Source organism: Acomys russatus, chromosome 32, assembly GCF_903995435.1.
Source record: "Acomys russatus chromosome 32, mAcoRus1.1, whole genome shotgun sequence".
NCBI classification, from domain to species: domain Eukaryota; kingdom Metazoa; phylum Chordata; class Mammalia; order Rodentia; family Muridae; genus Acomys; species Acomys russatus.
The window spans coordinates 27,543,536-27,557,625 of NC_067168.1; the positions used below are offsets into that span (position 1 = coordinate 27,543,536).

The following is a 14,090-nucleotide window of genomic DNA, read 5'->3' on the forward strand; positions in this document are numbered from 1 at the left end:
CTGGCACAGACACTGGCAATGTTCTTTTGTGACATAGGTGATGGCTGCATAGGTGTTTTCCTTTATTTTAGTTCATTAAACATAAAGCTTTGTTTATGCAATTTTATATAAGTATTATATCTTGCTTTAAAGTAACTAGAATAAAGCAGGGCATGGTGGTACACGCCTTTCATCCCAGCACTCAGGAGGCAGAGGCAAGTGGATCACTGTGAGCTCAAGGCCAGCCTGGTTTACAAAGCAAGTCCAGGACAGCCAAGGCTACACAGAGAAACCCTGTCTCGGAATTAAAAAAAACAAGAAAAAAAAAATCTCTTAAATTTAGATAAAATAGTTTCATCAATTTCTTTTTAAGATTAAGAGCAAAATATTCATGGCACTACATTTTGTTTAAAACATAACATTATCTTTCTGACTTGATATTCTCAATATTTTTTATTTTCTGAGTTGTTGATTTGTGATTTTTAAAATCAATTTATCTAGTCTTACTTTATAGTGAAATTATAATTTCATTGAAATAAAACTATGTTATTTACCTAGTACTGTGCAAATTGTCTCTTTTATTTACATTTTTCATTAAAATTTTGTTTTTTATTTGATACAGATAGTCGTACAAGCACTACAGTGTTCCCATTACTCAATTCTTTGGCAGCTGGTGAAAATTACTGATGGTTCTCCTTCCAAAGTAAGTAAGAGCTTCTGTAAGCAGAAGGTTTTATAAAATAATAACCATAGTAAACTAATATTTTATAAGTTATATAAATTATTATCTTTATAAAATAGTAATTTATTGTTAATCAGTATTTGCTTTATTATATGTGTGTTAATCTTCAACCAATAAGTTCAAAACATACATTTACATATTTGTACACATATATTTAAATAATGCACAGAATAAAAATATTTGTAGGAAACAGCCGCACTATTCCTTTTCTATTAAAAGAAAGACGGAAGGGTACTAGAAATCAAAGCTCTGGTAGACAGTGAGAAAGAGGGAGAATGAGTTCACTAATATGCACCATCTGATTGTAGGCCAGAGTAGCCAACGTAAGCTGCAAATAACTAGATAATTCTGGATCCCCCAACCATGTGAAACTAAATGGAAAACACAGGATAGAAAATGAAAGTAAAACAATGTTCTATTTTAATAGTGTACATTGTCTTTTTTATTAAAAAAAAAAAAAAAGTACTGAAGTGCCCTCCCGTTGATGGCTACTTCTACTCTAAAGTCTCATTCAGCTGCCTACTCTATCTCTGATAAACTCAGGGTCCTGAAGAGATAGCTCTGATTCAGTGCTAAACAGAAAGAAAAGCACACACCAGCTCCATTTGTGATGAGGTTTTCAAAATAAAACAAAGCAAAAAAACACCTATCTTAAAATTTATTATTCATTAAAGAGAAGAATGTCTCTGATCAAACTTAGATGCATGAACTAGATCTCAGAGAACCCAATTTCAGTGCTAAAATCATGTTGAGGCTTTAAGAGTTCTGTAGTGATTTCCCCAAACATCTAACAATCATCTTTTTTGTTTCTTTTTTGTTTTTTGAAACAGAGTTTCTCTGTGTATCCCTGGCTGTCCTGGACTCTCTTTGTAGACCAGGCTGGCCTTAAACACAGAGAGCCACCTGCCTCTGCCTCCCAAATGTTCAGATTAAAGGTGTGAGCCACCATACCTGCCTAAATCTCAATCTTCTAAAAGCATATAGCTTAAATAATTTTTAACAAATACAGTTTTATTACAAAAGGGGGAAATAATTTAAATCTCTCCAACATAAGTAGATTTTCAATTGTTTCGTGAAATTAAGGAGATTTGAACATATAAACAAAAGCAAATAAGTAAAGAGCCAAATAATACCATTAAGATCCTCAACATACAATCTTAGTAGTTAGCTCTAGGAAAAAGAATTTGAAACTGTTAGGACAAAAACATGATTTTTCATAGTAGTCTCAGGTTTCAGTTTATCCTACCTAATGCAGTTGTTGAACTGATGTAAAGCCTCGAAAAATGTTTAAATTGTCCTCTGTTGTATTTGTTATAGTGGCATTATGCTTCTGCTGTTAAGTATACTGTTAGCGCTCAAAGCAGACTTGAAAATCTTTTAATTAAACCTGTTCAACCTAGATGAAGCACAGAAGAAAGATTGCTGTTACTGTTACCTTACTGATAAATCACGCGAGAATAAAAGTACTCTAATGAAATCTTCAAAGTTATCCTGTACAGCATTTGTTATCAAAATCTCATATTACATGGATGGAACCGCTATTATGTAGAGATGGAGACTTGGCCTAAAATCATAGATTTTTAGCATAAGTCGTTCTACTCAACCTAATAACATATTATTTTATGTGCATTGGTGTTTAGCCTGCATGTATGTCTGTGTGAAGGTGCCAGATTCCCTGGATCTGGAGTCACAGACAGATGCGAGCTGCCATGTCAGTGCTGGGAATTGAACCCAGATCCTCTAGGAAGAAAAGCCAGTACTTTTAACCACTGAGCCATCTCTCCAGCCCCCACTTTTTACATTCTTATATTAAGCTTTTACTATAACAATTTGTGGTTTTGATTTTCACAAAATTTTCTATGAGTGCAAAGGTCAGTTCCTCAAAGATCACACTTTGGCAGTGTTTGTTAGTTAATTGCTTATAGCCCAGTTATGGCATGCAGCTAGGATTCATGCATCGTTCTGTATGCCTGAGGATGTTTAAATAAGAAGTTAGTATAACTTTATATGTCTCATTCATAGTGCCAGTTGAAATGTGTGGAAGGCTAATACTAATGCAACTAAACCCTCTTTTTCCTCTTTACTTCCTGAAATGTTTATATTGATAAATTTGTGCTAACTGTGGGGCTGGAGAGATGACTTACGGAGGACCTGTCTTTTCCCAGCACCTACATATCAACTTGCAACCGTCTTTAACTCCATCATCCAGCGCCTTGTGGCTCCGTGTGCATCAGGCATACATGTAGTACACACATGCAGGCACAGCAGTCATACACATAAGATTAAAATAAATCAGGCTTTCTTATTTTTAAATGTTAACTAACATTTAAGTAGAAACAATCTGAAACTGTGTTGTAGGAAGTAATTTTGTTTTGTTGAAAAGAAAATGCTAAGAACAGACTGGATTATTTAGCTAGTAGTAAGGAAATGAGCCAGCTAATCACTATTTGTTTCTCTAGCCATTAATTATTTACAGAAACTTATTTTAAATCTCTGAAGAGTTTCTGTTTTCTTGTTTGTTTGTTTGTTTGTTTGTTTGTTTTGGGTTTTCAAGACAGGGTTTCTCTGTGTAGTCCTGGCTGCCCTGGAACTCACTCTGTAGACCAGGCTGGCCTCAAACTCGTAGAGATATGCCTGTCTCTGCCTCCTGAGTGCTGGTATTAAAGGTGTATACTGCCATCACCTGCCTTAAATTTTTAATAAATTGTGTTTATTCACTTTGGCTTTAAGATATTTAAATGTTTTCACAACGTTGAGCTCTTTGATGTATGCTGTATGTTCATTTTGAGAAAAAAAAAAAAACTGCCAGATACTACCAGCTATGGGTAACCATGGTGAATGCTTTGTTTTTTGGGTTCTTTAGGGGGTTGAGGGGAGCGGAGTTGCTTTTTCAAGACAGGGTTTCTCTGTGTAACAAGGAAACTCACAGAGGTCTGCCTGCCTCTGCTTCCCAAATGCTGAGGTTAAAGGTGTATGCCATCACGCCCAACCTGTACATTTTTTAATATTTTTCTTTTATTATTTTTTAAATATATTTCTAATCTCATGTAGATACACAGTTCTTTTAAATTAGCACATCTTTTTAATTATGAAATATTGCTGCAGGGTGTGGTGGCACACACCCTTTCATCACTTGAAAGGCAGAGGCAAATAGATCTAAGAAAGGAAATGGGGAGAGTACAGTAAAGAGGAAAGAAATCTTGTTAGTGGCCTGGGGAGTGCCTCAGTGGTTAGTAACACTGACTGCTGTTCCACTGAACCCATGTCCAATTTCCAGCACCCACATGGCAGCTTTTGTGAGAAACTTAACAAGTGGTTATAATTTAGTCCCAGTGGATTCTTTTCTCTGGTACACAGACATTCAGACAAATACCATACACATAAAATAATTTTTTTTTGTTTTTGGAGACTCGATTTTTCTCTGTGTAGCCTTGGCTGTCCTGGACTCACTTTGTAGACCAGGCTGGCCTGCAACTCACAGAGATCCACCTTCCTCAGCCTGAGTGCAGGGATTAAGGTGTGCACCACCACACCCAGCTAAAATGAAGTAAATCTTAAAAGAAAGAAAAGTATCACAGAGGGTTGTGTACATAGTTCATTTGGTAGAGTGCTTGCTTCACTTGCTTGAAGGCCTGAGTTCAATCACCAGAACCACACAAACACAGTGCACGGATGCATGCCTATGGTCCCAGCTGTCAGGAGTAGAAGCTGGAGGTCAGGAATTTAAGGTCATCCTCACCCAGATAGCAAGTTTGAGGCTAGCCTGGGCTAAGTGAGACCCTCTCTTAAGAAAAGAAATATTTCTGGCTATCGTCTTTAGTGAAGCAAAGGCAGGAAGAATTACAAGTTGAAAGCTAGTCTGGGCTAAAGAGTTAGATGTTGTCTCAAAGAAATTTGATTTCTACTGTTATACAAACTTCTTTTAGAATAGAAACAAAGAAATTAAAGCACCTTTAAAGGATGCTTATAGTGGATGTTTATTTTTTCACACTTTGATACATATGCAATCCTCTTTATCAGAATCCATTCTGTTATCCTTTCTTCTTCCTTCTCTTCTCATCAAATCCCTTCTTCCCAAAAAGCTCTCTACCTGTTTGGGGTTTGCGTGTGGACAATTGCTGCTGCTGCTGCTGCTGCTGCTGCTGATGATGATGATGATGATGATGATGATGATTTTAGTCTTCCTTTTTATAGGTCATTGCATTTAGGGTTGCCTGAATTTATGTAGGTAGAAACTTATTTACTTGGATAACTGTAAGTTACAAGTGACTATATCACCAAAGAATAGGGTTTTCCTCACCCCAGCAACCACTAGTTAACTATAGCGCCTCAGGAGTGGGGCCTTATGAGGCTCTCTCCCATAACAGAGTATTTGTGGGCCTGGTCTCCTGTAGGTGCCCACGGCTGATGTAAGTTCATGTGTGCTGCATCCATCATATCTGTGACCACAGCATGTCACAGTACTTCTTCCTAACCCCACTTCCAAGATACTCCATGGGCCTGGAGGGGATACTACAAATGTCCCATTTTGGGCTAAGCATGCAAAGGTCAGTCTCAGCATACTGACCAGTTAAAAATCTGTGCATCAGCTCTCTCCCACCGCAAAGAGATGCTTCTCTGACTGAGAGAAGCACTAATCTATGGAAATACACATAAATATTTAAGTGACAGCTTTACTCCATGCCCATTTTCAAAACAAGAGTAGTAGGTTTCTCCTAGGGCCAACAGCCTCCCCAACCATGAGCTTTTGGGCAGTTTTCAGTACCACATATAAATTATTCTTGTAGTGTGGTCTTTAAATCCAACCAGAAACTGTTTAGGTATTGCTGTAGCAGTTATGCCACTGCTGTGCCAATGGTCACGTCACCTAGCAGACAGGTGCTGTAGCTTTCAGAGTTCACAACTAGGTAAGACCATTGATGGCCTTTTCCCCTCAGCAGCCTACAAACCCTCCTTCTGGCCCTGTGAAAGCTATCCAAGCAGAGAAGAGGTGTCTAGCTCAGTTCCATCTTGATTTCTCTGTGTCCTGCAACTAGAGTATGTTGTGTCTTCAGTGACTTCTCATTTAGTGCTGGTGGCAACTAAGACTCGGAACAGTAGTCTATATTGTTTTGGAGGCCTCCCTCACATATGGCAGTACCTTATGGCTGGAACTGGACCTTATAGCTTCTGGAAGCATTATTTATCCCTTTTATTTTTATTTTCTTAATTTATTATAATTTATTCAGATTACATCCCAATTGTTATCCCCTCACTTGTATCTTCCTGTTCCCACGCTCCCTCCCTCCTCCGCCCTATTCCCCTCCCCTAGAACTCTGACTGATGCTTCCCCACCATATGATCACAGCCTATCAGGTCTCATCCAGATAGACTGCATCCCCTTCCTTTGTGTGCCACCATGCCTCCCCACCAAGGGGAAGTAATCAAATTGGGGGCACCAGAGTTTATATCCAAGGCAGTCCCCGCTCCCCCATAACTGTGGAGAGTGCACAAGATGTGAACAGGAAGTCTAGGTTTACTGCATGCATTGTCCTTGCTTGGAACATTTTGTGCAGGCCCTCCTGCATCTGGGTCCTCCAACCTTGATCATCTCCATGTGGGGCTCCTGAACCCTCTGGGTTCTTCCACACCCCCCCCCCAATTCTTCCATACCACTCTCAACTGGAATCCAGCTGTGAATCCCAGCACCTGTCCTGAGCCCCCACTGGCTGGAGTCTCTCAGAGTACATCTGTGTTGGGCTAATATTCACTTATAAGTGAGTATATGCCATGTGTGTCTTTCTGGGTCTGGGTTACCTCATTCAGGATTATCATTTATTTTTAATTAGTTTGAAAATAGTAGGTTTCCATTTGGCTTTGTTATTCATCTTCTGTTTTAATTAGCACTCTCCCAACTCCTTTTTCTCTCACTTCTCCATTTACACCATGTGATCCCAGTATTCCCTCCACCTTCTGCTTTCATCCCACTCTACTTTATATTGCATGTGTTCTACTCTCCCCCCTCCTCTAAAGCTTTCTCTTAACCCCCACCCATCCCCACCCTCCCTCTAGAACCATGGCCACTTCCTAGCTCCCTGGTCTCTATTGACACTCCAAGTTAAACATACAGCTCTAAGGATTCAAAGCTAGGATTCACATATGAGATAGAGCATACAGTGTTTTTCTTTTGGAGCCTGAGCTACCTTACACAGTATTAACATTTTCCAGTTCCACCCATTTTGCTACAATTTTTCTGCTTCTTCTTTTTTCTTTACAGCTAAATAAAATTCCATTGTGTATATGAATAACATTTTTTATATTACTAATCAACTGATAGACCTCTTAACTCATTGCATTTCCTAGGTGTTGGGAATAGAGCCATGAACATTGATGTTGAAGTATCGCTGTAGAAGGAAACGGAGTCCTTTGGGTATAGAACCATATGATAGTTCATGTGCTAGTTCTATCTTTAGCTTTCTAGGAAGCCACACTGATTTACACAGTGGGTGCACTAGTTCACACTTCCACCAACCACTAGTGAATATGAGTTCCTCTTTTCTCACATCCTTGCCTACATTTGTTGTCATTTGTTTTTTTGTTGTTGCCCACTCTCACTGGTATGAGATGGAACCTTAATAGAGTTTGTATTTTGCATTCCTATAATGGCCACTTTTTAAAAAATCTTTATTACCATCTGCATTTCCTCTTTTGAATGTTCCCTGTTTCATTCTACAGCTCTTTTATTTTTTTTTAATTGTGCTGTTTTCTTGATGTTTATGTTTGGAGTTCTTTGTATTTCCTGGATATGAATCCTCTGAGGTATAGATGATAGAAATTTCATTCCATTCTGTTGGCTACTGTTTTAGTTGCTGTTGCTGCTGTGATACAGCACCATGACCAAATCAACTTAGAAAAGAAAGTGTTTCTTTTGGCTCGTGATGTCAAGAGGGCTAGACTCTATAATGGCAAGAACAGCCGTGATCCTGTAGGCATGACAACAAGGAAGCTGGTGGAGAGCTCACGTCATGCACCATAGCACAACGCAGAGAGAATCAAGTGGAAGTAAGCAAGGCGTTTACTCTCAAAGGCCACTCCTAGACACTTGCTGCTTTCAGTAATGCCACACTAACCTAATTCTCCCCAGATAGCACTAATACCTTGGGACCAAATGTTGCAAGTTTTTCTGTTTAACAGGATGTTTGCTCTAGGTATGTCGCATATTGGGTTGGCACTAGGTGTTAGTAAGGTTGAGATATTCTCTTTCTCTGTATAATTGATGTTCAGGGCACCAGACTATATTCCCAGCCATTCCATGCAACAACAGTCAGTATCCAAGTGCAAACTCACTTTGGAAATAAAGTAGTAAGTCTTTACCCTTAACATGTTAATCATTTCGGTAGTGAAGGGACATTGATAACACTAGCGGTGTACTTGTTATTGTGGGTATAAGTGGGAAAGAATAAGAAAAGAAGAAAACACATGATTAATGATTAGTAGTGGGTGATAAAAAGCAGAGAAAGATGACATAAATTGTAGTGACATTTTTAAGAATTCTGAAATTTTGGTTTCTTTTTAAAACACACACACAAATATTATAAGAATATACTTTCATTTTAATCCCAGGTGTGGGGATTTGGGCTGCTCCAGACCATGCAGCAGCTGACTATGATTGGCCTTGTGCTCTAGCTGAAGCATGATTTTGCCAGATGCAGATAATTTCTGCACTTGTATAATGTTTGGGATTCTATGAAAATTTTCAGAGAGTTCATAAACATGATGGCCCGGAGAGGGAAGGTGGTGGTTGTTGTTCATTTAGAGAGGTTGGTTACAGTTTGTTAGTAGCCAAGGCCAAAGAAGAAACAAAAGATCAATATCTCCCTCTCCCTCTCCCCCTTTCTCCCTGCCCCTCCCCCTCTCTTTCTCCTTTCCCCTCTATCCTTGTTTCTCTCCTATCTAGTGTTAGGGGGTGAGACTGGGTGGACTGAGGGTGGGAAAAAGAAGAACCCACAAAGTAGCAAAGAGTAGCTACAGTAAATAGGAAATGAAACTGTATGGGCAAAAGAAGTTAGAGGGGTGAAGGAGTTTTGCCTTCCATGAGTGGCCGCCCTCTCTCCTCTGCCTTGCCTTCAGGTGATCAAGTTACCCTTACAGTTGTTTCCCAGGCGGAGTCTCTGATCTGGTCACAGCTATAGGGTTCCTTCTAGGCCCCAATGCAAACGCTGGACTGTCTTCTGTGACTTTTTGGCCTGAAATCTCTGAAAATTCTGATGTAACTTTAGTTCCCATTGAATGTTCAGCTTCCTGGATACTATTTAGATCTGTTTCAGAGTTCCTTTTTCACAGCATCCTAGTGTTTTTGGTTGGCTGGCTGGCTGGCTGGCTGATTTGGTTTTCTCAGGTCTTAGCACACTGACCCCTTGTACTTCTTCTGTTCTTTAGGACGGCAGAAATCTTGTGTAAATTGCATTTTTGCCTCCATTTCGTTGGTTGTCAGTACTGAGTACTAGTGCTAAGATGTGAGGGGTTCTCCCTAATCCTGCTCTGGCTGCTGCTGGCCTGGCTGTGCCTCTTCTACTAGCTGTTTAAAGTGCTCGTTACTTTTCTCATGGCTGTATTTTCTGAAGACTAATTGAGTGTCATCTATTGTCAATAATATCCTGAGTATTTTTTAAGGTTTATTCTTATTTATGTGAATGCATATTTTGCCTACCTTTATGTATGTGCACTGTGTTTGTGAAGGGACATCAGGCCCCCATGAAGCTGGATTTACACATGATTGTTCCCCACCATACGAGTACTGGGAACCAAGCCAAGGTCCTCTACAAGAGCCCTAACCCCTAGTCATCCCTTTATCCCATAAGAATTTGTTTCCCTTTTGAATATTTTGACTAAATTTTGACATTTTCCCCTGTGGAATTAGTACTACAGTGGTCATTCTCATATAAGACCTTGTGTTCCTCGTCTTATCATGCACCTAGAATAGAATGCTGAGTCAACAATTATAGTACACTTACAGGATATGCTGCAAGTTTGGTTCTTTGTTTTGTTTTTTCTTTGTTTGTTTTGAGACAGGGTTTCTCTGTGTAGCCTTGGCTGTCCTAGACTCACTTTGTAGACCAGGCTGGCCTCGAACTCACAGCATTCCACCTGCCTCTGCCTCCCAAGTGCTGGGATCAAAGGCGTGTGCTACCACACCCAGCCCAAATTTGGTTCTTTGTAGAGAGATTTTTCTTGAATTTAATTTTCTTCTGACCTGAAGAGCACTCTAATTCAGAAGATTCTGAATGATAATTATATTTGAAGTTTAAATCAAGTTATAATTTAACTCGATGACAAATCTTTTGTAGTGAAATATTTAAACAGGCTTTATCAAAACAATTTGAGACCTTTTTGTAAAATGTAGGTGTGCTTGGGTGTCAACCTGTGAGTTGAAGCTCTTTGACAAGCTCACAAGTCTTGTTTAGTATTCTTTGCTCCAGTGCCCCCTAGTGCTGGCTTTTACAAGCAGCTTTCACTCTGTCTTCTCTGTAACAAGAAACATCCTTCTTACTTTAGCTGTTTCTGGACCTATATAAAAGCATTTAAAGAGCCTGGTAAATAAAAGTTGGGGCTAAAATAGTTGCCTTTTTCATCCTGGAGATAAAGAATTTTCTTTTTTTCCCCTCATGAGTGTTGTTCTGTGTGTTTGTTGGTGTGTGTGTGTGTGTGTGTGTGTGTGTGTGTGTGTGTGTGTGTGTGTGTGTCTTTTTAGATTATGTGGCCAAAGACAGCCTAGAACTCACTATGTATACCAGGCTGGCCTCAAACATACAAAGATGTAGCTGCTCTGCCTCCCACATGCACGATGGCACCAGCATATCCTGTTTTCTGGAGTTTCATCCTGCATGTCTCTCTGTACACTGCATGGAGCATACATCTTTGCCTCCACTGGACTCGCGCCCTCATCCACATCTTTCAAGTCAAAGCCAACAAAAATGTGCTCCTTCTTTTCCTTTATGACTCTAGCGTCTCCTCTGCATATTCCACCTTAATATTCAAACAGACTAAGGAAAGGAGGAGCAGAGAAAAGGCTGCTAGAGGGGCCAGCTTCTTTCCTCAGATCACACTCTCAGGAATGAGCTGAAGTATTTGTTAAAACAACAGGTTTTTGTTTATCGCTTTTGTTTTGTTCCCCTGCTCCTTCACTGTAGCTGTGGGCAAGAAATAGCTTGCTTGGATCCTTGCCAGAATCCCTGTAGTAACAGAAACCACCTGCCATCACGGCATGAGGAGAACAGAGTGGGCAAGGGCTGAGAGGTGGTGCCCATCCCTGGGAGCGAAGGTTCACTAGTATATAGACAACTTCACTTGCACAATTTCTCCACCTTTTTTTTTTTTTTAAGTATTCTGTCCTTATTTAACTATCCCACTAGTTTAAAGTTCACCTTTGGTCATTCCTTAACTCCCAGAGTTTAATAATTATGGTCTTGCTATGTCCAGGGACAAAGAATTGTTTGACTGGTCTAGAAAAGACAGGCAAGAAACATCCAGGTCTTAATACCCTTTGAGCTTGTCATCCTGACACTCTCCTTTCACCCCAGCACTTAGCCCTCGGAAGGCTGACTTCAAGGCCAGCCTAGGCTATGAAGCAGTGAAACCCTATCTCAAAAGACAGAAACCAAATAGAGAGGGAAAGGAAAAAGAATCTGAATCTAACAATTCCTAACAAATTCTGAACTTGAAATTTTTATACAAGTTCAGCATATACAAATCATCTGAGAACCAGAAATAAACATTTTTAGTATAGAAAAGTAAAACCTTTTAGTTCATGGTTTTGCCTTTTTGTTGTTTTTGCTTTATTTTGTTTTGTTTTTGGAGACAAGGTTTCTCTGTGTAACCTTGGCTGTCCTGGACTTGCTTTGTAAACCAGGCTAGATTTGAACTCAGAGAGATCTGCCTGCCTCTCACTCCTAAGTGTAATGATTAAAGGCATTCTCCGCCAAGCCCAGCAATTTGGCATTTTATTAAGTGTACTGCACTTACAATTCTCATCCTGGATCTCCGGGATCTTGTTTTCTGGTAGAGAGTCTCCCATGAATAGTAGATTAAGAGTTCCTCAGCTTCACTAGTCTGTCCACAGATGGATGCTGTTTAGCACTCAATGTGTTTAAATATTATTTTCTGAACTAAGTAAGAAGTAAGAAGTGAAAAGATCTATCCTCAATAATTATTAATGTTGGAGGATTCTTTTAATGAGCTCATCAGAAAGCAAAGACAATTTTAAAAATATTTAGGGGCTAAGGAGATAGTTCAGCCACTAAAGTAATGTACTGACCTAAAAGGCTCGGTATGGAAGGGCATGGCTGTGCTCCTAGTGCTGGGAAGCAGAGCAGGCAGATTCCTGGAGCTTGCTGGCCAGGCAGGCTGGCCAAATCAGTAATCTCCAAGTCTAGTATGAGACTTTGTCTCAAAGAGTAATATGGAGAAAGACTGAGAAAAGCATCCAACATCAACTTCTGGCCTATGTATACAAACACACACATACACAAATACATATATACACATATACCAGAGAATATTTAGACAAAATATAACAATCTCTGTTTTCTAATACAAGAATTCGAGAGCCCAACAAAATTAATGACAAAGGAGTCTTTTCCTATCAGGCCATTTGTTATCCCATCACTTATATCCTCCCATTACTCCCTCCCTCCCACTTTCACCCTAAATTTTTAAATATTGGCTCATTCTAGCAACTGGTGGCAAAATATATAAGTTGCCTATCTTAAGCTCCAGTGTTCTATTACACAGAATAAGAGTGATATTTACTGCTGGTAAGGTTTTTGAGACAACTAAATTGATTTATTTCAGTTAACAATTGAGTATTTCAGTTAACAGTACACATTAATTTGTTGGCATTAAATCTCAGCCCTCGTCATTACTTTCCTCTGCCTAAACCAAGAATTTATACTAAAAGATGCACTATCTGCAGCATATACATGCCTAGTGGCTAGTACAGGCTTGAGGTGTGTGGTGTGGTAAATTCATTCTTCCATCTGAACTGAGATAATTTAGGCATTTTAAGTCTAAATTCAATACATTTTCTGTCTATCTAACTCCTTTAGCTTCCTCTATCTTTTTATAGTACAGGAAAAGTCAAAATCTTTTGGAACTACAGTAGGCAGTTTAAGGTCATAGATGGATTAGCCCAGACTTACCACTCAGGATTGGACTGAGTAATTGGCTGTGTAAGAGTTTATCAGTGGAAGAAACCAATTCTCCCTGTCTCCATCTCATTTCTACATGTAGCTCTTTATCTAGGGAGCATGTAGAATTTCTCCCATCTGCTTTAGCATGTGAACTGGTGTTGGCAGTACGCTGGTCTTGTCCACGCAACTGTATTGTTGAAAATTCAGGGGTACATTTTCTCTGTCACATATAACAAACAGTGTCTAATGGCGGGAATCCTGTGCCTCTGGCTCTTATTTTCTTTCCTCCCCTTCTCCCATGATTTTCCCTGATCCTTAGGGTAGAGGTTTCATTGCAAATCTAGCAGTTGTAGTTGGGCATCCCACAGTCACTTATTCTATGCATTTTGACCAGTTTTGGATTTCTTTGTCTCCAACTGTTGCAAAAAAAAAAAAAAAAAAAAAAGGCTTTAATAAGATGAGAGCTACATTTATCTGTGAATGTAAGGATGAGTATTTAGAATATTGTTCAGAGCTATAAGGGGGGAAGGGTTTTAAAGGCCTAATGCTAATTATGCCTTGTCTTTCCAGTGAGGACCATGAAGGCACCTAGGGAATACCAGCCGTTAGTCAACTATTAGCACTCAGAAAGTCACTTCACTTTAAGAAGTGCAGAGGTTTTCAGAGTTGTATGCCAAGAAATCGACAAAGATCAACTACTTCTCTGCTAGAGTCAACAGGGCTCCGTCTCCCTCTCCTTCCCTCCCTTCTCCCCCTCAGAATATTAGTTTTCCTTCCTAGAAAGCAGGAATGTTATTACTGGGGCTGTTGTGGGCACACTTTAATCACAGCACTCTGGAGACAGAAGCAGGCATATCTGCGTTCACGGCCAGCAGGAGTTACAGAGTGAGACTGTCTCAAAAGAAGAGAATGGAGTGAAAGAGAGAGCAAAAAGAAAGAAAGAACTAAGTAAATCTGGACTATTAATAGTTATTTCTCCAAATGATTATGACATTTATAAACATAACAGTATAGTATTTGTTACACAGTAAGCTTTCAATAAAAGATTATATTGACTCTTGAACTGTTATTTTATCATATGTCATATTATCTTCTACTATGTCACACATAGTAGTTCAGTAGTTCCTTACTGCATTTTAAATGGCCTCTTCATTGGAGTAAGTGGAAATGGGTCTTTTTTTCTTCTTTTGTTTGCTTTCTTG

At 39.4% G+C, this 14,090-nt stretch overlaps 1 protein-coding gene across 4 annotated transcripts in view; it reads left to right on the plus strand.

Annotated features, from left to right (window-relative positions):
• The window catches only part of Stag1 (stromal antigen 1), a 312,401-nt gene that overhangs the window by 269,182 nt on the left and 29,129 nt on the right, over window positions 1-14,090 (plus strand). For all 4 annotated transcript variants that reach the window (XM_051140150.1, XM_051140149.1, XM_051140148.1 and 1 more), the window contains one exon: window positions 602-682. In XM_051140150.1, the coding sequence (XP_050996107.1) occupies window positions 602-682 (81 nt within the window). The remainder of the gene's footprint in view (window positions 1-601; window positions 683-14,090) is intronic.